At 45.5% G+C, this 22,549-nt stretch overlaps 1 protein-coding gene across 1 annotated transcript; it reads right to left on the reverse strand.

Moving 5' to 3' along the window:
* Positions 1-520: 520 nt before the first annotated feature.
* Positions 521-22,300, reverse strand: LOC114448309 (ectonucleotide pyrophosphatase/phosphodiesterase family member 2-like). The gene is given in 25 exon segments (XM_028425201.1): positions 521-1,144; positions 1,520-1,673; positions 1,754-1,886; positions 1,955-2,032; positions 2,311-2,446; positions 2,680-2,819; positions 2,915-2,960; positions 4,172-4,341; positions 4,449-4,536; positions 4,653-4,728; positions 6,964-7,091; positions 7,172-7,203; positions 7,284-7,409; positions 7,496-7,635; positions 7,637-7,753; positions 8,427-8,492; positions 12,917-12,972; positions 13,094-13,213; positions 13,501-13,580; positions 13,760-13,857; positions 13,953-14,013; positions 14,567-14,692; positions 16,931-17,086; positions 21,546-21,651; positions 22,156-22,300. Coding segments are annotated over 25 exon segments (2,622 nt in total). The 5' UTR covers positions 22,174-22,300; the 3' UTR covers positions 521-973.
* Positions 22,301-22,549: the final 249 nt, after the last annotated feature.

Genomic DNA, 22,549 nt, shown 5'->3' on the forward strand with positions numbered 1-22,549 from the left:
CCAATGTAGGTCAATAGTTATATAGAAAATAAAAATATTGGACTGTTTTTTTTTATGCCACATTTATTTCACGACAGATTAGAACAGCTCCAAATTCAATGTGTTCATGCTAATAATGATATTTCTTTCTCATGAAGATCCTAGAGGTTAAAATTAAGATTAACTTTATTAATCCCAGCAGGAAAATCACACGGAGGTTTTTGTTTTTGTTCCCAAACAGCCGAGGAACAAACTATCGGACCCTTTAGTCACTCTGAATGGCATCATTTTACTACTACTACTGCGAACATGTGACTTAGTCCAATCATACACTCCATATGCATCAGCCTGATTTAGTAAAAACACTTGTTTATTGTGGAAAAATGTACATAAATAGCTCAGTCTCACAGGTGGTTACAGGTCATTCTTCAAGGGAAAACATCATGATCATGAACATTATTGTTATTGTGCACAAGTCAAAATCACAACACACATTCCACACTCACACAAACAGAAAAACAGCTTGAATTCAACACACACACACACACACACACACACACACTGCATTAGCCCTCCATATCAAGAACAAAGCAATTATGTTAAAGGTTGCTGAAGTGATGGTCTGGTATTCTGGGACTTGTAGTGCAATTCACTTCTTTAAAACACAAAGCATATTTTCAACATATGGAATAACATTCTTGAACATATCTTAATGTATTATACAATTTCAATATACTGCAGAGAAATAGTGTAGTTTCACTGTAGAGTATGAATCTGTCCGCCTCACTGTGCTGAACAAACAAATCTGAGTGGCCGTTACCACAGCTGGGAGCTTTATCTGATCTAATCTAATGTTTGAGGCAACAGCAGCAGCCGCTCGGGCCTCTGCATGGAGCCGGTGTCAGTGTAACGGAGATGACCGCATCTCCTTCCTGGTACCACATACATCCACCACGGTTTAAAACAAAAAGTGTCAGTGACACGAAAGCAGAGCTCAGATCTCGCTCTCGTACGTGTGCATGTAGGTCTTGAGCGAGAGGATTTCCGGGTAGCTGCGGGTGGTTCTGCGGTACAGGTCCAGGCCCGTCAGGATCTCCACATCTCTGACCCGAGCCGTGTGCATCTTCATCAGGTCCTCCACCCAGCGAGACTCATCGTCCGAGCTCTGTGGACATATTTAACGTGTGTTTATCCAACTTTATTTACAGTTTAACTCGGACACCCTCAGAATAAACTACAGTTTAAGCACGTTGCTGCCAGAAAGTGATTCCTGGGGCCACTTACTTTAATGCCATGTGTGTCCCATGGCAAGCCACAGGTTTTTCACATAGCTTATTCACTACTCCTTTTTTAAGTCTCACTTTTGGTTGCTATTTTCTTGCCATGTTGCAGTTCATTACTTATTCACATCATTATAGGAGGCCGCAAAGCAATGCATACACACAGGCTCAAAGCGATGGTTCTGAGTGTTCGGTGTTCACTGGAACTTTTAACGTGAGGTTATTATGAAGTCATAATGTCAGGATGTGATGCCCCTTACGTTGCAGGTCTCGTCGTTGCTGGGCCGGTGCGGCAGGATGAAGGCGGCGCTGCTGAGCGGGCCGCTGCACGAGTCCGCAGGCTGTGTGAAGTCCAAACAGCTGGTCAGGACCACGAAGTAGTGCGTGGGGATGGGTATCGTCCCACTTACATACCTGCAACAGAGATCACACAGAAGGTTTGAACCTGTCCTCCTCTTCTATGTTGTCATGTGAAGCACACCGAGTGTTCCTACTCTTTCATTCGCTCAGTTGAGTCCCTGACACCGTCACAGTCGTAGTCAAAGATGGGGCCGATGAGGACGTTCACTCCGTTTCTCTCAGTGGCGTATTTCTTCACCAGCACTCTCTGGAAGTAACCCCATATTCCTGGAAGAGGCAGAGGAGCGATAGATACAGCAGGACTTCACCCACATTACACTGAGGCAGATACTTACTCTTAAATGCAGGATACATGGGGACAGTGTTGGTGATGAGGACAGCATCATATTTTTTGTCTATGTTTGAGGACAGCTCTGTCAACAAAGAACAAAAAAACATCACAGTTTAAATATCAGCACAGACAAACTTTATTTTATTTTTCACTAACAAGTCCCAGAGATGTGATTGATGTTAATTCTTGCTTAAAATCCAGCTTTGCTAATGCTAACTTGCATGCTAACATGGACAAACCTGTTTCCTGAGCCTCATCAAAAATGTTTTTGTAATGTTCAAACTGGATCAATTCCATCAGACTCATGTTTCACTCAGTTAAAGATGCTTTGGATGTGCTGTGGGCTGTGTGAACACTCACGTGGTGGATACATGAAGGCGTATGTGATGTGTTTGTCTGCTCTGTAGTTGGTACAGGACTGACTGTAGGCTGGAGGCACTCTGCCATCAGGCCTCACACAGTTAGACAGAGCTTCAGGCAGAGGATACACTTCTACCTGGAGGACCACACACACACACACACACACAGAAGACACGGGTCTACTGACATCCACTTTAAAGCATTTGTGGTTTTAAATAGGTGTTTAATAGTAAAATAGCTCAGAGGATGAGCTGGAAGGGGGGCAGACTTTGGCCAGCAGAGGGCGCTCAAAGCAAAGAGAATGCAAAAATGTATGTGACAACCAGCTGGTGTTCTGAGAGCTGGCTAACAGTACAGTGGGTAAAGTACCTGTCTGCTGACGGTGTACGATGTCCATAGAGACATGGAGAGAGTTTCACTGTAGCCGCTGATGTAGTCACTGTGATGGAGGATGGAGTATTTGGTTCGAAAGAGGACAGCAGGTCGACCGTAAGGCAGGTTCCTGCTGTCTGAGAGAGGGGAGGGAGGCACAGCAATGACACCAAAGACACAAAAAACACAGCAGCTTCACAGCAACGTTCGTATAAGCTACTGAAAGACTAACCATCAATAGCTTGCCTCAGTCGCTGGTTTAGCTCCTCCACTTTGTTCTGTAAGAGACAGAGCCAGAGTGACTCCAGGTTATAGCCTCGTACAAGGGTCACTTTCAAACCTCTCTGGCCCCTACTTTTTACACGCAACTGCAAAAAGATCGGAGATTGAAACAATCTCTTGCCAGAGATCTACATGGGAATCACAAACACAGTGAAACACAGTGCAGGGCAGGGCTGGGTGCAGTTCACCTCAGGCACACACACACACACACACACACACACACACTGACTGAAGTGACGGTGAACTGACTCCAGCACTGCAGCAGAAAGCTCAGAGAAAGACACATTTTTACAATCAATCAAACCATCATGAAAGACAGGCCCATGCAGATGATTCTTTTTACATCCAGCTGTGTAAAAAGACGAGTTAAAGCAACACACAAACACACACGACAGACTACAGATCAGGCCAAAGAGCCTGGATTCCCAGCATTGGTGGTTAGAGGAAGCTGCCGGGAGCAGAGGCAGGGAAGCAGCCTCAGATCTGCAGCCAAAGCCTCCATTTTAATGTCAGACCGACGTGTCCGCTCTGCATTGCTTCCTGCGCTCTGCATTCATCATATGTCTACTTCAGACATATTGATGATGGCTTTGGAGATTTCCATTTTAAAATGAATTAATTTGCAGATATGTTTCAGAGCATATCTGATATTTATGTACAATTATCTACAATTTTATTGTATATTAATATTGAATAGAGCCATGTTTGTGCATGTTCAAGCGTCTGCGTGAGAACGAGGATGTGTGTGCACAGCCGAGTCTAATACGACCTGTGGGAAACATCAGTGTCCTATAATTCTTATTTGACTGTAACTACTGCAGAGGGAGCTGTAACGTAAAGAGCACCACACAGGCAGACAGGAAACAGCCTGAGAACCTGCTGACTGGCGGTCTGTCCAACCAAAGCTTTATCATGTTTACGCTTCTGTGTTACGCTTCTGTGTTTAAATTTAAATTTAAATTTAATTTTTTTATTATTTAAGAATTTTAATTTAAATTTAAATTTTTTATTATTTAAGAATTTTAATTTAAATTTAAATTTTTTATTATTTAAGAATTTAAATTTAAATTTAATTCTTTTTCTGCAATAATATAATTTTTTTTTAAAAAAGAGTTAATATTGAAAATACCAATATAATAATATCATATGTTTTGTTAAAGTTCTCTTTCTTCACAGCAGGGGGCAGTAATACACCTTCATGGCTGACCTTTTCGTCGCAGCTGCAGCCCAGGTCGTCCGTTCCGGCGGGGATGAGACCGGAGGCCACCGGCCTGGAGGCCTCCTCTGGCATGCTGGGCCTGTAGGGGGGGCTTCTCAGCACGTGGTTCAGACTCCCGTGGGTTCCATTATTGGGTGCTGGTTTCAAACCCAGAAGATCTGAAGAAGGAAGAGTTTGGAGACATGTAAGCAGCTGCAGTCACACATTCATGAAAAAGACACCGACACCCCAAAAACACAAACGACAGCTTTAAGATGAGCCTTACCACACATGACATTATAAAGCTCGATGTTTTCAAAGGCTGGGACTTTAGTCCTGAATTTAAATGTTGGTCCATACCCCAAGAAAATAGTCTGAAAATGAAATGTTAAAGGAAACAAAATGTGAATAAATGACACCAAAGAATTAAGAATTAAAACGTCTTATGTTACTGATTCAGCAGGAAGTGTGACTTTAACACAGCGAGTACCTGCATGCTGTTGATCTTATTGTCGTATCCATGGTCCCCAGAGAAGCCACAGTGCCTCCTCCCTTCAGGGACCTTCCTGTATTGAAGGATGGATGTTCATTAAGTTTGGTCAAAAACACTTGATGTTCCCGCTTTGAGATGTGTGTCCTGTATCCTGAGCTGAATAATTGGATGCTAACTGTCTGTGTGAGCAGAATGTTATTCACATTATGAGATCTGCACATGTTTATAAAAACTCAGATTCTCTACACTTAACTATAACGCCATGAAGACGCTCCTATCAGAGGTTCAAGGATGCTCATATCTGTTTTATATAAGAACAATAAAAGTGAAGATGCTATAGGCTAACACCCCATTAAATTATAACATTACAATAATACGCAAGGTGTGCAAATAGCAGCCAAGCCATCCACAGTAGTCCTTCTGTGATGTCGATAAATTATTTGAGAATCACAGCACAGGAGCAGAGCGGCCATATTGTCCTTCAACCCCATTTATACAGTGCACATGCGCTCCATACATGCACTTCTTTTATTAGGGTCTGGAAAATAGACGTGACCATAAACTTCTTCTTATAAAATAAATTCTATGGATGCAACATCAGTGACAGTTGTGACAGTTTAAAGCCATCGAACTGCAGTGTGTGGTGTCAGCATGCAGCTCAGGACAAACACTCCCTCACACTCCTCCAGCCACAGTGCTCTGATTGAAAAAAGCCACTTTTTAATAAGTGTCCATTAAAACACTACTTCCAGTTATACACCTTAATCTGTGTGTGTGTGTGTGTGTGTGTGTGTGTGTGTGAGAGAGAGAGAGAGGGGTAGAAGCCACAAGCACGTTGAAAATGTAAATAACTTCGCTGACGCGGGAAATGAGAAAAATTCAGTGTTTCATTCGGTGAGAACATTCAGCTGGTCAGGGATTTTGACTAATGTATATGTGTGTGTGTGTGTGTGAGAGAGAGAGAGAGAGAGAGAGAGAGAGAACCTCAAAGATCTCTTTCATTTAGCAGCCAAGTGTGTGTGACAGAGTGCAGCTCTCCCACAGCTCACTGACCCACACAACATGACAGCACCATGATAGGTAGCTGTACCTGACAGGAGCACACAGGTACACACACACACACGCCATGTGTGTGTCTGTTTTCACATTCAGTCATGATGACTTCATGGTTTACTTTGTCACTGAATCACCGCGCTTGCTGCTCTGCATCAGAACCTGTCAGAGCTCATTTGGGGCGAGTCGTTAACGTTTCGGCAGCAGCTCCGTGTGTTTTTTAACACGTGTGTGACTGCGGATGGCACTTTGTGCAGCGTTTCAGCACCGCATGTGTTAATGATGCGTTGATAGCAGCCCGCGTCAACATAAAAATGTGTTTTTAAGTAAAACAAGATGTGCAGTTAAAAAAAAAAAAAAAAAAGGCTTCACCCTCTGGGCTGGAAACGCCACATCCACACACGTTAGAGCGACTTCTGGATAGAAGAAGCAACCGCAACGTCAAACTAAATTAGAAGCAGAACTCCTTTTCTATCAGCGCATTGACTGGTCTGGGTTTAACCCTCTCAACAACTGACTGCTTGTACTCGACTTCCATCCCTTTATTACACGGCAACACGTTGGACATGCTGTTAATTTCAGGATACGTTTGGTTTACTGAGAGGAATTCAAATCTATAACTGCAACCTTCTAAATCATTGAGCCAAAGACCTCCACATCTCACTGGAGCAGTTTGCAGCCAAGTGTGAGGAGCTTGGTGCCAACCACGTCTGTGGATTGGGGGTGAGTTGGTGCCTCTAGAGGAGGACTTCTGAGCTCACCCTCGAGGAGCCAGCTGAGGTGGTTCAGGCATCTGGTCAGGATGCTCTCTTGGGGCCTCCTGACGAGGCGTTCCAGGCAAGTCTGTCTGTGTCTGCCTGGGGGTAAACCCAGGACCTGCTGGAATGGTTGGCTATATGTCTCAGATGCGACCAGGAAGGGGGAGGTGTGGGCAACCTGGAGGAAAATAAATCAGCCCAGACCTCTCTGTCTTCATCATCAACTTTCTCCAGATCCTCCGGGGGGATCCCTAGCCACTCTAAGGCCCACCAGGAGATGTAATACCTCCAGCAGGTCCTGGGTCAGTCCCAGGATCTCTGCACAAATGATTGTGCATGGTACAAACTGGACCCCCCTCTTCTCTCAAAGGGGATTTCTCTTAGATATCCAAACTTCTCACCCAATCTAATTTAAAATGACATATTTTGTGTGTCTAGTTTCAGTTTGGTGAGTCCAGTGTAGAACTCTTTGTACGTGTAGTGATGTCACTTTTCACCTGGCTATGTGCCACTTCCTGTCAACCAGCAGGTGGATGTCTTCGATGCGTCGGTTGTTGGCGTAGTGCAGCCTCTTCGGCAGGTGCTGCTTCAGGTACGGCTTGAAGTGCTGCTCTGCTTTCTTGCACTAGAAGACAACATGTGGTTCTAGTGTGTTTACTGCAGCTCTTCTGACAAATTGTGTACACATAAAAATCTGGTACTTACAGTTAAGTTTGCCACAACAGCCTTGGGATCATCTGAAAAACAAAGAACCGTTTATTTAAACATAATAAAGGCTGAGAACCTACAGGAAAGGAGAGGATTTATTTGATCTCACATTTTGCGTTGTTGGGGTATCTGGAGCGTATTCTGCCGAGAGCCCCGGGGACAAGGATGATGTCATCAATGCTGGTCAAATAGTTACTGAGGAACTCGGTGCGGTCACAGTGGGCCTCCTCCATACCTGAGAACACACAGGATCAGCATCAGAGGGTGGAAACAGAGCCTCCCTGACTGAGCGTGTGTGTGGCTGTGATTGTGCGTCTGTACCGTGATCGCCCACCAGCATGATATTGACACAGCGGTGCAGCTTCATCTGCTTCAGGCCGTCCATCAGCTGGCCGACGATCCTGTCAATCACCCTCAGAGGGTTGTTTAACTGGAACACACAAAATTCATCCTGTGTGTGTCTTTGTGTCTTTATTTTGTGTGCTTTGCACAGACAAAGTACTCACTTCTGCGCTCATGGGTCCCATTTTGTGTCCGTATGTGTCTGGTTGTTCGGAGTGCATGGCGTAAACATAAGGCCTGAAACCAGAAGCATGGCAACACATAATGATCTGATCTGGCCCACTCGAGTGATCCACATCCATGTGCCACATCTAAGTGGGTCAGACCGTAGCCGCATCTCCACCAAAAATGAACCAAATATATCATGTGGGCCACTTTAGGGCAGAATACAGTGTAAAGGAAAACACATGTTAGCTAATAGAGGCCCACATTAAAGGATGTTGAAGTGGATGTGAGCCACTAGAGGCTCACATCCACTTCAACAGGGCCAGATGAAGGCCACCAGTGTTGTATCCCTGCCAGAAGTGGGCCACATCTGCTTGCTGTGTGTATTCACATCACTGTAAAACAACAGTTTGTTTTAATTTCATCCTCTTCTTCATCAGTTTTAAGATGCACGATCCTGTGGCTATGCTAAGCAAGGCTAATTAGCTTATAGCAGGACTAGTTGTGTGTCTCTATCTTATCTTATCTTACCTTATCTTATCTTATCTTATCTCATCTCATCTCATCTTGTCCATTGTGGTGTTATAGAAACAATGGTAGTTGTATAGCAGTGCTAGTAGCAGCATTAAATCTAACATTTTACACAATAAAGATGTATAATACAATCCCTACACAAAAGGCTGAGGCAGGTTGTCAGCAAAGAAAATGTGAAACAGATCAAATATATATAAAACATGAGTGTCACCTCTCTCCATCAGGGAGGTGGAGCCACTGCAGCATGGTTAAAATCCTCCTCTCCAAAGAGATGGCACTGGAACACACACACATTTAAACTGTTTTTAGATTTGAAAGATGAAATAACACATCTGGATTTATGTAGTGAGCAAAAAGAAATCTGCTTTAGATTTTAGATGTAGCTCATGATGTGTCAGCTGCAGCCTGTTCAGCACATGCTGAGCACTTGCTGGCTGCTTCACTTTGAACTCCAGCTCATCCCAGACCATCGCTGGCTTCATGTCAGGAGGTTATCTGATGAAACTCTCTGACCTCACACAGCTGGTTCTGGCTTGCTGAAAAACAAATGATGGCCCCACTAAGCCATGTTGATTAAGTGTTACCTTGAATTTTAAATATAAATCAGGGAAGAACCCCAGAAAATATCACCGCAGCTCCTCCTCCATGTGTAATGGTGGGAACCGTACACACAGACAGCACATTTACAGCCTCCCTTGTGTCCCACAGAGACACACAACTCTCACATCTGATGTGCACTAAATCAGTTGACATGTGTCTGCTACTGGTGTTTAAGAAGCATTGATGTGGGTTTATAGTCTGAGCTGCTGAATTCAGAGATTAATTTCTCAAGATTCTGCAAATGTACTTTCCATAAAGCTACAGTTGCTACAGTTGAATTCAAACACCACCTGTTTGATGTAAAATGATCAAGACAAACATTAAATAGAACAACTTTCGCTGAAGTGTCTTAATCAAAAAGAAAGGCTTCTAACTCATACCTGAAGGCAGCAGCTGTGTTGCATTGTGCCAATTTGGGCAGGTGCTTGTTCATAACGAGTGGTGCACTCTGAACCAGACCAAACATTCAACGAGCAGCACAACATGGTGATACCATTAGAAGTTCTAAACCGTACTGGCGAGATATAATGTCAGGACTGAACCAGTGAGTGTTCAACACACAGTCAGTGGCCTTTATGCTTAGCAAAGCTCTTAGTGCAAGTTCAATCAGGAAGACTCTGCGCTCTTCATTATTGATTAAAGCACGCCATTCAACCTCCCATTCTGACCAGGTGATTAATAGAGAGCACCTCCCACACCTACCCAGTCACGGCTTAGCAAAAAATGTAAAAATCTTTCGTCTCTCCTCCACCTGCCTTTCAGATCGACTCTGGCAACCCCCCTCCACCCCAGGTCCTGCCAGATTCATGCCAGTTCAAGGCCTCCTCAGGCCTCCTCTTTCCTCTCTCCAGCCTTCTCCACCAACACCAGGTCTTGACCCAGGGGGGCATCTGATTCAGAGGGTCTCTCCTCCTGCTCTTTTCCCCCTTTGGGTGTGGTCATCGCGTCAGAGCTCTATAGACCTCTATATATTGTGTTGCAGAGATATCTACTTAAGTTAGCATGCTAAGCAGCTAGCTGTGGCCCGTTCCGTTGCATAACACCACTTTAAATCACCAGAGGTCCTGTTGGTTGTCATCTAAAATTCATTCAACAAACAACCTGTGTGATGATCTGCTGGATCAGCCACATGGTTTCAGCTTTTAACAGACCCTGTTGTAGAGAAATGTACGACATCGTGACGACAAACGACTTCTTAAAGGGTCATAGAATGAGTTAAAAGCCAACTCTTGCTGGTCTTGAAGGCTGCCTGTGTAGCGATGAGGCCACCAACCAAGCTGCTGGCTGTCATGCAGTCCACAGCTGTCAGCCATCAAGCCCAGGACCAGGGCCCTGAGCAAGGATTCGTGTATGAGGCATTGTGGGGGGTGCACAGGGGGAACATGGAGGCGTGGTGGTCACACTGCTTAAAACCCTTGACAGCAGGCATCTCACTCTGCATGTCTGCACTTTTGTCTGTGTTCACAATTTCAACTCCTTCCACTGTGTGTTTTATATATACCCCCACCCCACCTCTGTTCTGCTTGTGGTTAGTGCGGCGACCTCCCAGAAAGCTGAAGCCAACCTTCTACCAGTCAGTCAGCAACAATCCCTGCTGCCCATTACCATGCCAATCTCCACACTGGCACTGTATCACCAAACGAATGCATTGTACGAGAAGGTTTTCCCAGCCCTGCAGAAACGTCAGCGTCAGACAGGTACACTCCTGTCTGCTGCTCACACACCTCCGCCGCTGCCAAGTGCAAGAAAAGCAATGTAAACCACACTCTGGCCCCCATGGCTCTATGGAGTGGCACGTCTGCAGCCCTGCTTCACAGAGGAATCCTGCGCAGTGTAAACAGGCCCATTTGCACAAATTGCTGTAAAAACAGCCCAGCGCCATCCTTCTGCTGAGATGTGCCTCCCGCTGCATACAAGCCTGCTCTGTGCTGATAAATGTGGGCTCCTTTGTGTTCCTCGTACTGTAGTAGGCTGTAGGTTTAGTGCGATGGGAACATGTACAGGCGTGCTCTGATAACCTCCAAATCATTTATGGCGCATTAGCATTCAGCATGTTTACTTAAACTCTGCAGAGTGTACACTGTGATTAGGCATGTGAGGACAGTGCAATACGAGCTTAAATGACACTGTAAACATCAGACCAACATGAATGTGATTCAACCTGAGTGACAGATAAAAACAATGCTCATATTTAAGAGCCAGTTTGCCACTAAAGGTTGACAATGTGAATAAAAAGACAATGACTAAATAAGGCCCCGTTCACACTGGAGAAAGTCAATCCAGCTAGAGTAGGATTGTATCTGGATAGTCTTTAAACTGGATACGTTCAGACCTATTTTCAAATCTGGCTATCACACACGCGTGTCTGCACTCAATCCGGCTTAACCTGGCTTGTTTGCGGTCCTCCAAACTGCCAGGTGGCGCCTCGTAATATACAGAGTTTGTTCAGGCAGTTTTTTTTGTCCTGTGTCGCTCGTTCCTTCATTTTTTTTTGGTTCAAAAAGCAGTTTATTCCTTTGTAGCCCTGTGGAAAATACACTCAGGGCAAAGATGTCGTAGTTCGACGGTTGTTTACATGTAGCACTGTTCCCGTGAACCGGAAGTATCACGACGCTAGCCGGATTCGCTGGCCGCATTTGCGTTCAGACCTGAGCCAGATGTAAGCCAATCCAGCTAGATCCACCTCTGATACCCCGTTCACACTGGGGAAAAAAATGTGGCTTAAGCAGGATTCGGCCGCATCCAGATCAATCCAGATTTTTGATGTTTTTTTCCAAGTGTTAACACCTCGAATCCGGCTGTATCCAGTTTGATTTCAATCTGGCTAGATCCACCCACGAGAGGTGGATCTAGCCAGATTGGCTCAAATGTGAATCCGGCTAGCGACATGCTACTTCCGGTTAGTGATGTGCTACTTCCGGTTTACGGGGCGCGACACGGGACGAAAAACCACACGACGCATGCGCACACGCGGTCCTACCGCGGCGTGAAAGGACTCTGTATATTACGAGGCGCCACCTAGTGGTTTGGAGGACCGCCAACATGCTGGATGAAGCCGGATTGAGTGCGGACACAAGTGTGTGCTAGCCAGATTTGAAAATAGGTCTGAACGCATCCAGCTTAAAGGCTGTCTGGGCTCAATCCTACTCTAGCTGGAATGACTTTCTCCAGTGTGAACGGGGCCTGAGAGGTGGATTGAAATCAAGCTGGATATAGCAGGATTTGCGGTGTTCACACTCAGAAAAAAACTATCCGGATATATTCAGATACGGCCTGAATCCGGATTGATTTCCCCAGTGTGATTTATTACCCCGGGTAACGGATATTACCCCGTTCACACTGGGGAAATCAAGTCTGATTAATCCAGATATATTTCAACCCACCTCTCGGAGGTGGATCTAGCTGGATTGGCTTACATCTGGCTCAGGTCTGAACGCAAATGCGGCTAGCGAATCCCGCTAGCGATGTCATACTTCTGGTTCACAGGGACAGTGTCCGGGTTGCATACAAAAGCTGTATGTAAACAACCATCGAACTACAACAGCTTTGCCCGAGTTTATTTTTATTCTTCAACTGCTTTTTGAACCGAAAAAACACACGAAAGAGCGAATGACACGGGACCAAAAAAAAACACACGACGCATGCGCACATGTGGTCCTACTGCGGCCTGAACAGACTCTGTATTTTTACGAGGCGCCACCTAGCGGTTTGGAGGACAACAAAGAAGCCGGGTTAAACAGGATTGAGCGTGGACACGCGTGTGTGATTTCAAAAATAGGTCTGAATCCATCTTAAAGGCTATCTGGATCCAATCCTACTCTAGCTGGATTGACTTTCTCCAGTGTGAACAGGGCCTTAGAGAGCCTCCTATTGTGACATAGTTTTCCATGGAGATGCTTGCACATAATGGCTGCCATGGCTGAAGAACAAATGAATGCACTACAAGTCACTGTACATGTAAATTAATGATTTGTTTAGCAGCGGTTGCTTTGGTTAGCATTCATCAACTTAAAACACACAAATTCAACACATTAAATCATTATATAATGTTATATCAACTCACCGAGATGTGTGTGTGTGTGTGGGTTTGTGCAGACTTACACGGGCCAGAAGAAGGTGGCAGCCTTCACTCCCTGTTTGAGTGCTGTGATCCAGATCTAGACAAACAGTGCAGGCTCGTTACTTGACATAGTGGGCATGTGAGAATAGACCCACCTGACACAAAACCACACAAACAGTGTTCATCCTGAGTCAACACTGGGTGCTGGCAGCACTCACCGGTTGTCCTCCCCACCAGCGGTGATTGAGTTTTTCTCTGCTTCTCAGGGTGAAGGTTGCGTCGAACACGGGGTCGTACATGGAGTTTCCCACGATGCCATGAGACTCTGGGTAGAGACCCTGACACACATTCAACATGATTATGCTCAGCCTAATAATACTTGATTGGCCCTCCGCTCTATAGGTCGCCTACACCAACACTTTAAGGTCAGATTTCACACTTTGCAGCGATGGAATGTAAATGATCCCATCCTGATCTGTCCTCTTCTTGTACTCGCAGCAATCTGGAGCATCGGCCCAGCAGGAGTGTAATGATTTTACATTGCTCAGCATAAATGATCCTGTTTCACCTCCATACTTGGTTAGCCTTAACGTTTGTAGTCTTTAATAGTGAATCTTAAACTTACTGTAGCCAGTGAGTAGAGGTTGGGGAAGGTTTTGGACGGGTAGACAGGCCTCAGGTATGGAGCATGGGTTCCACATGTTCCTGAAAGAAGACAGAACTATAACTATAACTGCTTAATTTTTACAGTGTGCTAACAATTTAGCTAAGCAGTTAGCTCGATAAGCAAACGTTCCCATATTTTGTCTCAGTTCACTATACCAAGAATACGATTATTAATTTATTCATTCATTCATTGTCAAACAATCCCATGCAGGTCTTACTCAGCTTCTCGATGTTGGGTATGACGGCGCTCCCTCTCTTCATGTACGAAGCTCTGAATCCATCCACTGACAGGATGATGAGCGGCGGACGCACAAACCTGCAGACACAATGTGAGAAAGATTAAAATAAAAATGCATGAAGTCTGGCTTGTTCAGCTCATTTCTTCTTCTTCTAACTCATACAGAAACATACCCAGCAGGACATTCAGGACTCTTGATCTCCTCACACTCATCCTGCAGCCACGACGTGTCTCCTGAAACAAAGGTGTGCCGTTCATTACGTCAACAGAATTTAAAAAAAATTCTTCTTCTTTGGTGAATCTCTCAAGCTCCTCCACATCTGGTGGTCTCCTGCATGGACCCTGCATGGAGATGTCCTTTCTTGGTCACAGTCCATTCCTGTGCAGGACTCTAGTGACGGTCTTCTCTGACACTTCTGGTCCAGACCTGGTTTATATCCTTCACTAGTGTATTGTGCTTGTTCTCGGCTCTTTAGACTCATCTCTCACTAGTTTTCTTTGCAGAACCTTCCACACGTTTCTCCTCCTGCCTCTGCCAGTCTTGTTCTGCTCTTCAAACTTTGATGCTCTTTGATAAACTTGTATCCTTCTCCTGCTTTGTAGACATTGACTATCCTCACTTTAAAGTGCAAATCAAATGCTTACAGGGGCACTCAGACTACATAGCATCATTGCATAGCAGTAATAGTACAATGGCTAAACAAAGAGGACAGTTCAGTTTGTGTGAAATAAGGACTTTCTCAAAGGAAATACTGTGGTAACATGTTATGCATGTGAAGCTGCAAACCTTTACACAGCTTCCTGTAGTTGGTGCAGCAGTCTCCTCTCGCCAGACAGTCGTCAGAGCAGTGACAGGCGTGCTGCTCGTTCCGAGTCTCCCCACAGCGATCCTTACTGCACTCATAACCTCCAGCTGTGTACAGGACAGGCAGAGAACACCATCAGAATCACACAGAGAGCGGACGTATTAATGTGGCGGTGGTCTGTGTGTGAATACTGAGCAGCTCTGAACCAACAGTGATGATGCTCGCTGTATTTTGTATGGTCACGGTAAAGATTCATGCACAGGGGAGGATTAGTGTGGCACGGCTGTGGTAAGCCAGAGACCGCCAACGTAAAATCAGACCACCAACACTGGAAGTAGCAGTGAGAGAGATGTTGACATTCCAACAGAAGGAGGGCGATATGTGAAGAGGGAGAACCAACACACAGCTCAAAGTGTCAAGGCTGTGCTCACAAATAAAATGAGGTAATGAAGCAGCAGAGATCAGCACAGTATAAAAACACATCACAGACACTGTTAGAAGTGTTTATATAGAACTGTGAGGGGACCCTAAAGGCTGTTCCATACTCCGTGAGACAAGAGCGGAGAACGCACTCCACGGGTGGTAAGAGATAAAAAAAAAGGTCTTTTCTGCACCCGCCCACTAAACTATAAGGAAAGACTTTACTGAGTTTTCTAACACACCACAAGGACTTGTGCCATGGCAAGAGGTGATTATACAGAGAGGGTGCCTGCAACAGCGTGAGATGTCCGGCGATGAGTTGTGAAAATGCAACATTAAAAGTAACAATAGCAAAGATTCAGTGTTTGTGCCTTTATGACCACATTTGCACATCTACTGTGTTCCAATGTGCCTGCAATACTTCAAACTGTCCGGTGATGAGCTGTGAAGATGCGACATTAAAAGTAACAATAGCAAAGATATACAGACATTGTTAACGAGCCTATTATGCCCGGGTATGTAGGAGTATATAGAATGGTAATAACATCTGGTATGTGTGAATGGCTGTCTGGAGTTATTGGTGACAAATCACCCTGACTTGCCTTTCTTTCTTTCTTTTATTGCTCATCATGCAAAACCGGTATGGTCTTATCTAAATCTGTTGAATCAGTGCTGTTTATACACCTACCTATATACCTGGAGAGGCTCTTGCGCTTCTCCACTTTCATCACGCCCACAATAAATTCCGACCAATCACGGCATGGTTGCCGCACAGCCTTGAAAGACAAAGTTCGGCCCGGACCCTGTGCACAGGAGTGCGGATCAGCGGGCGGTCAGAGACAAAAAATGACGTCATTTTGTGGGCGTAACGTCTGCACGGGGGAAAAATGTCTTTGTCTCGCGGAGTATGGATCCAGCTTACGCAGTAAACCTGCTGGGAGACACTTTGTGCCTCACCTGTAGGGTCCTTGGAAACATTTCTGTTTTTGTGTCACTTTCAGCGTTTCTGTGTTTTCAAGTCGTCAAACTGCATGAAGAGTCAAAGACTGCAGTTCCCCCCTGTGGCCTCTGGGGGCTGGGTCAAAAAGGTGGGAGAAGCTTTACAGCAGGACTGCTCACAGCCTGGTACAAAACCTCTTCGGTCTCTATTGATACGTTCCCTTTGGGACATCTGCACAAGAGGGTGAGCTCCCTCATTTTAGTTTTTTAGACCTACACTAAAAGGTGTGTAACTGCCTTGAGTGACAGATGAAAGCTTCTGGACTGCCCGCCTACTCCAGCTACAGTCATGCTCCGCCTCTTTTGCAGCATCACGCTAAGTCTGGATTTACACCGGCTGTGTAACAGAGGCGCAACGTAAACGTAGCGACAGCCGCTGTGAAGCAATTAGAGTATTCACGCCGGTTCTATTACAGAGCTGTGTCGCGCTCAAGATGTGTCAATTTCAATTGAGCGGGCAGGAAGTCGGGCACCAAAACACCAGACGCCAACACCAACGAGACAAAAGAATTGATTTTTGTTCTCCCACTTCTCTGTTTTTTCTTGTGCATGATGTGTCCTTTCTTCTCATGGACACAGAGTCAGACAGACATTAAGGTCACTTTAGAACATTATTCTCGACCACCTGATGCATATTAAACTCTGGATTTCCAAGGATTTCCTGCAGCTTAATGACAAAAAATCTGAGGCTGTTTTATTTGGCGTCTCCATCCTGAGCTGCACCATCCAGAGCAACCTTGAGCTCCTTTCCTCTGATGCACAACACGCTGCCAAGAGTCTGGGACTCATTTTTCAAATCAAAACAAAACGTCCACACCTGTTTTTCTCTACCTCAGAAGAATCTTACTGAATCGAACACATAACAGCACGGATGATGTTTGGCATGCATGAATCAGATGACATGAAGAAGGACGGTGACATCCTACCTGTCCGTAAACAGAGCTGGTCGAAGTCAGAGCAGCAGCCGTTGTAGGTCTTACACAGGTTGTCACAGCGGCAGTTCGGTGGCTCCATCTCGACCAGTTCAAAACACCGGTGTTTACAGGAGCCGGACGTTGGTGCGTAGTGAGATGAAGAGCGAGCTGAGGAGAAAAGAAGCACGAGTTCAGTGTTTGTTGCCGATCAGTTCTGGTTCTGTGAGAAACTTTAAGCTACAGCAGTGGCAACGTTCAAAGTGTGCAATGACAGTAGGAGACCTCCCTGACAGGGCCCCATCTGACTTCATCATTCATTTTCAAGTGTTATGCATGTCTGGCAAGGACCCTCTATGAATCAGGGCCCCAACAGACTGGACCAGGTGCTGATAAGGCTGGTTAAAAATAAGAGCATGTGCTCAGAAGAGGAAGTTCTGGAGATGATATGAATCTAGGTTTCAGAAATGATGTTATCCATCAAAGCATAACTTGTGATCCTAAAGTCTAGGCAGGCCTACAAACATGCATCATCCCTGCTGCACCAGGCAAGATTGTTGCAGTCGCTCCATCTCAGGTTGTAGAAGTGGATGGAGTTGTTACTAAACCAGCATGTTTTCTTAACCCTAATCTACCGTAACAGTCAGAGAATGATCAGGAAAAGCTGCCGATGAGAATCAAAACCCATCCATCCATCCATCCATCCATCCATCCATCCATCCATCCATCCATCCATCCATCCATCCATTTTCAGCCGCTTATCCGGGGCCAGGTCGCGGGGACAGCAGTCTAAGCAGGGACGCCCAGACTTCCCTCTCACCGGACACTTCTTCCAGCGCTTAAGATTAATATTAAGAAAACCTTTATTTGTCCCACAATGGGGAAATTGTGGTAAAATAACATGTGCCGCCCAGGAATCAAACCCAGGTCGCAAGAATGGGACACCAGTGGCTCTTCCGGGGGGATCCCAAGGTGTTCCCAGGCCAGCCGAGAGACATAGTCTCCCCACCGCGTCGTGGGTCTTCCCCGGGGTCTCCTCCCAGTGGGAGGCGTCCAGGAGGCATCCGAAACACATGCCCGAGCCACCTCAGCTGACTCCTCTCGATGTGGAGGAGCAGTGATCAAAACCATAAAGATTTCTGACCAACTTATAATGTACCTGTGCCAAGTGTGTGAACCATAGTAACAGAGTCTGAAAAAAATGCATTTGATGGTTGAAGGAGGAAATACTGACACACAGTAAATCTTTTCCACTTTGCCTGTTGAACAGCACTAGCTCTGCATACAGTAAACTGTAATCCCGCTTTAATGTGAGTTTTAAAACACCTCGGCGTCTAACGGCTGAGTGCAAAAACAAAAAATCTGAGGGAATCTATAGATGGACTGTGTATTATCCAAGAACGTAATGAAAGGCTGCAGTGTTCACAATTACTGTGACAAAACCCACTGTGTGTGCGCCACATGCCAAACTCCACACTTACTAAACTTTAACTCCTCCCCCGGGACCGGACTGTGCTAATGTTCTCTCACCGCGGGGACGCTCGGGTTTCTGAAAACACAATCACACTTTTGTTCTCCTTAATATCCAAAGGACGGCTGCCCCCCCCCTCCCACTGGGCTAACTGAAGACATCCTGGAGATGTGAACTTATTGCTACATTTCTGACAACATGCTCCTTGTGCTTGCTGGGGGAACGCGAGGACGCCAACAGGAGCTTTTCAGCATGCGTTCCCGTGCAGACGTATATATGCACGTGTTTGTTTGACTGCATGTACTTAATGTGAGGTGATGCACTTTAATGCAATGTTTATGCTGTCCAGCCCGTTGGCACAGTAGTGTACAGTGTGTGTGTGTCAGAGTGCGGTAAGGCTTCAATAACGCCTTTGCTAAAGACTCAGTGGTGCTTCGTGTGGTGTGGACTCCAGGTCAAAGGTCAAATCTCTGATCTGTCGCTGTTAATTCTGTGGGTTCTGTGGCTGATATCCACTGCACACTGAGTGATGCATGAACATCCAGTGGGCTATAAATCAATTAGCCTCAGAGAAATAATTTGCAGCGATTTTTGATTTTGTTTTTCTTATGGTTTCGCCTATGTGAGCTTTTAATGGTTAAATTTGATGTAGATGGGTCTGGACTCATGGTAGAACCAAGCAGCAGCCACCAGGGCTGAGTCTATAGAACTCACACTCAAAGTATACATAATTCTGAAGTTGACATCTTTGAGTGACAGGCAGCTTCCTGCTTTTATGACCGTCGTCCGCCCACGTCTGCTCCACGTCCGCAGGCTTGGTCCTGACTCACAGCGTTAGCACCCTGCTCTCCTCCCACCTCTTTGTCTGTATTTGGAGTTTAGGTGGACTGCCAACATGGCAGAAAATCCACTGTGCATTGTGACATTATTTGACATTTTCTTGCTGAACTTTATCCATATAGTGCATAAATTAATACACTAGTAGAGTACAGTGCAGTTTCTTCCTCCGCTGGCCGGTTCATTTTACATGATTACTTGTAGGCCACTATCCATTAAAGGTAGGGCAGGAGATTTTGAAAACTCAGTGAGAGTCAGCCAGATTTCGAAAGTAAACACACGCCCCTTTCTCTCGGAGCTCACCCCGAAGCCACGCCTCCCAATCACATGGACGCGCATTACCTGAAGACGAGCTGCGGTCTGTGACTTCGGCCATCATGCACGTACCTCTCTGGTGCGCGCAGAGCAGGAAGAGAGTGACAACCAGCCAATACTCCGCACAGGGTCCACCCGGAGGATTGGCTGATGTTTTTAGCGGTTTATAGCTTCCACTGATGATTCATATTCTTCGTTTTAATGCCAAACTGCCGAACTAATTGGTTGCTATCGGATTGTAAAGAGAAGTTACACTAATTTAACAAAAAGTGCATCAGAATGAAATCTCCTACCCTACCTTTAATATGGAGATATAAGCAGATATTAATTAACTGGAATGCTGTCAACATTTTCAGGGTGGAGGACCTGCAGTTCTGCTGCTGCTGGTGCTGTCTGCAGTGCACGGTTGCTGCTAAACTTCTGGGGCGAGATCCAATAGCTTGTTTAATATTGACTCAAGGTAAAGCAGCACTCTCTCTCTCTCTCTCGTTCTCTTGAAAAACAACACACACACACACACACACACACACAGTCTCCCCATGACAACCTCACATGGCCACAGTGATCCGTTGTAGCCGGCACCACATGCTCTCCTCGCTCATTTCATATTCACTGGCAGACAAAATAACTCAGCAAATAAACACAACGAGACAAATTCAGCTCCAACTACTGCTGCAGCTTATCTCATGTTGCTGCATGCTGAGGAGTCATCTCAGAGACGGCTGGAGTGTTTGTCTGCTTGACAGATTGCACTTGTTGTTCACATAGGATTTAATATTTACTCCAGAAAACGTTTTTTTTAAATGTGTGTCTGGGACTTGGAGCGAAGCCTTAGACATGCTCTGTCTTACCCCGTCCAAGATACATTAACATGTGTCCAAAATACACCTCGGCGCACGCTGAGCCAACATGGCAGCTAATTCAAAGAGCAGCTTTTTCCCCCTTTGTATTTGTGTTACTGAAGTCGTGTCTAAACGACAGTTCTGCAAGGCGTCCACAGAAAATGGAGACTAAATTAGACCACGCACATTTTACACAGGACCCACACAAGCAGCACCATGTCACTTTAGTATTTAAGTTAAATATCTTACAGCATTTTAATGATTCGGTTGTTAGGTTAAAGTTCCTGTTCTTTAGTTTTTCTCCAGTGCTGTGCTGGTCTGTTGCTTCCCTGTCAAAGTGCTTTGCCAGTAAAGTTCTTATTATTCCCATTTCAATAGCTTTGAATGTCCATCAGTAGTAGATTGACATACTTATGATTTGGACTTGACCAAGCATTTTTTTTAAATACTTTAATAATTCCATCAGGCAACAAGTAGCGCCACACAACAATGACTAGGGAGGAGTTGTGATCGAACCACCAACCTTCTGGTTATTGGACAACCCTGCTCTACCACTGAGCCACTGCTGCCCTCATGCCCTCATTTCTTTGCTGCCTTCAGGCTCGGGGTGCTCTTTATATTTATCCATTCACAGTCACCAGTGGTGACACCGCCCGGACCACCTTTTGCATGTTGGCTGCAAGCCTCCATTCTTATGATTAGGAGAAAACACTCTCCTCACCTCTAACCCACAGCCACCTGCGCACAGCAGCATGCAGCACATCCAAGCTACATTTCACTTTAGTTTGACTGGTCTAAACACACACTGATTACTTAACCAATTTAGGGCTTATATGGCTGTTAAAGCACAAGTGACTGACTTGATCTTAAGGTTTTAGACTGTTGCTCTCAGGGACCCTCTCTCTGTAGCGCCCCCTACTGTACAGGCACCAAACTCACCAAAAAAAGACTACAAACATGCACATACATTTGGAAACCCCATAACTTTTAAAATATTTCCCAACCAGCCTGAAATTTGTGGACAGAAAGGAACCACCATACTTCATCATGTTCTTGCCTTCTGTCCACAAACACAGTCGCAGAGTTAACCACGTGAGGTCACCTCAGCTGTGTGAGGGGTCAAACAGTTCAAAGATGTTTCCCAGAGTTACTGCTGGTTACTCACACTCTGTCCTGGCTGAGGTTCCATCCTCTCCTGAGCGTCTGGGCCGGTCATAGACAAATCCCCAACACACATGTGAGCCGCACAGGACGGACAGGACGCACACAACCTGAGGGAACAACAACAACAACAACATGTTAGAGCAAAGAAGCAAACACACAAGCACGGGCAGAGGTTATGAGGATTATTCACTGGGCAGTGTTTATGTTCCAGGCCCGCATTAAAGAAATGAAGCTTAATCTCCAGGATAAAGGTCTGTGATGCATTTAACGTTGTATTCGGGCACCTGAATGGTTCCTGAACTAACTGGAACTCTGATGCATTTCCTCCCAGGCAGGAGCGGGGATGACTTCAAAGTGAATTGGGACCACCCGCATCCGCATAACAATCAACCTTTCATGATAGTTTGACAGATCTTTCACCGCCCAGAACCGACGGACCCGGCCACAATTGTTCTGCAAATGCGTAGCAGCAGGAAGGGAAATAAGAAAACGCGGGGGGAAATACTGAAAACGGCGCTAGAAAGACGGCCAAATGCGTAATTACGCACGGAATTTACGCACTGTTCTACAGTGACCTGCAGCAAAAGTGTAGATACAAGCTTCTACCGTACCAGTTTCTGCAGCAACATGTTCCTCTGTCAAGGTGAGTGAAGTCCGTCCTGTGTTGAGCGTCGAGGTGTGGGTGATGCTGACTGCGACAACGAAGGACCACCAGCGAGAAAGACCGTTAAAGAGACCAGGAGAGAGAGAGAGAGCACAGGGGAGGAGGGGGAGGTGACTGAAAGGCGCGGACCGGGTTTTTATTGGTGCTGGTTTGGGAGGAGGGATTTTATCTGAGGCACTACTTGGATAAAATGATGGGGGAAGCGCAACAGAGTGAAGCATTATTGACCCTCTAACCCTAATGTCTCCTCATATAAAGTCCAGGTTGAAGGTGTGTGACGTCATATTGATGCTGCTAGTCTTTAATATAATGAGAAATGACTAAGAGGAAAGTCCAAATAT

The sequence above is a fragment of the Parambassis ranga genome, chromosome 16 (assembly GCF_900634625.1).
Source record: "Parambassis ranga chromosome 16, fParRan2.1, whole genome shotgun sequence".
In the NCBI taxonomy this organism is placed as follows: domain Eukaryota; kingdom Metazoa; phylum Chordata; class Actinopteri; family Ambassidae; genus Parambassis; species Parambassis ranga.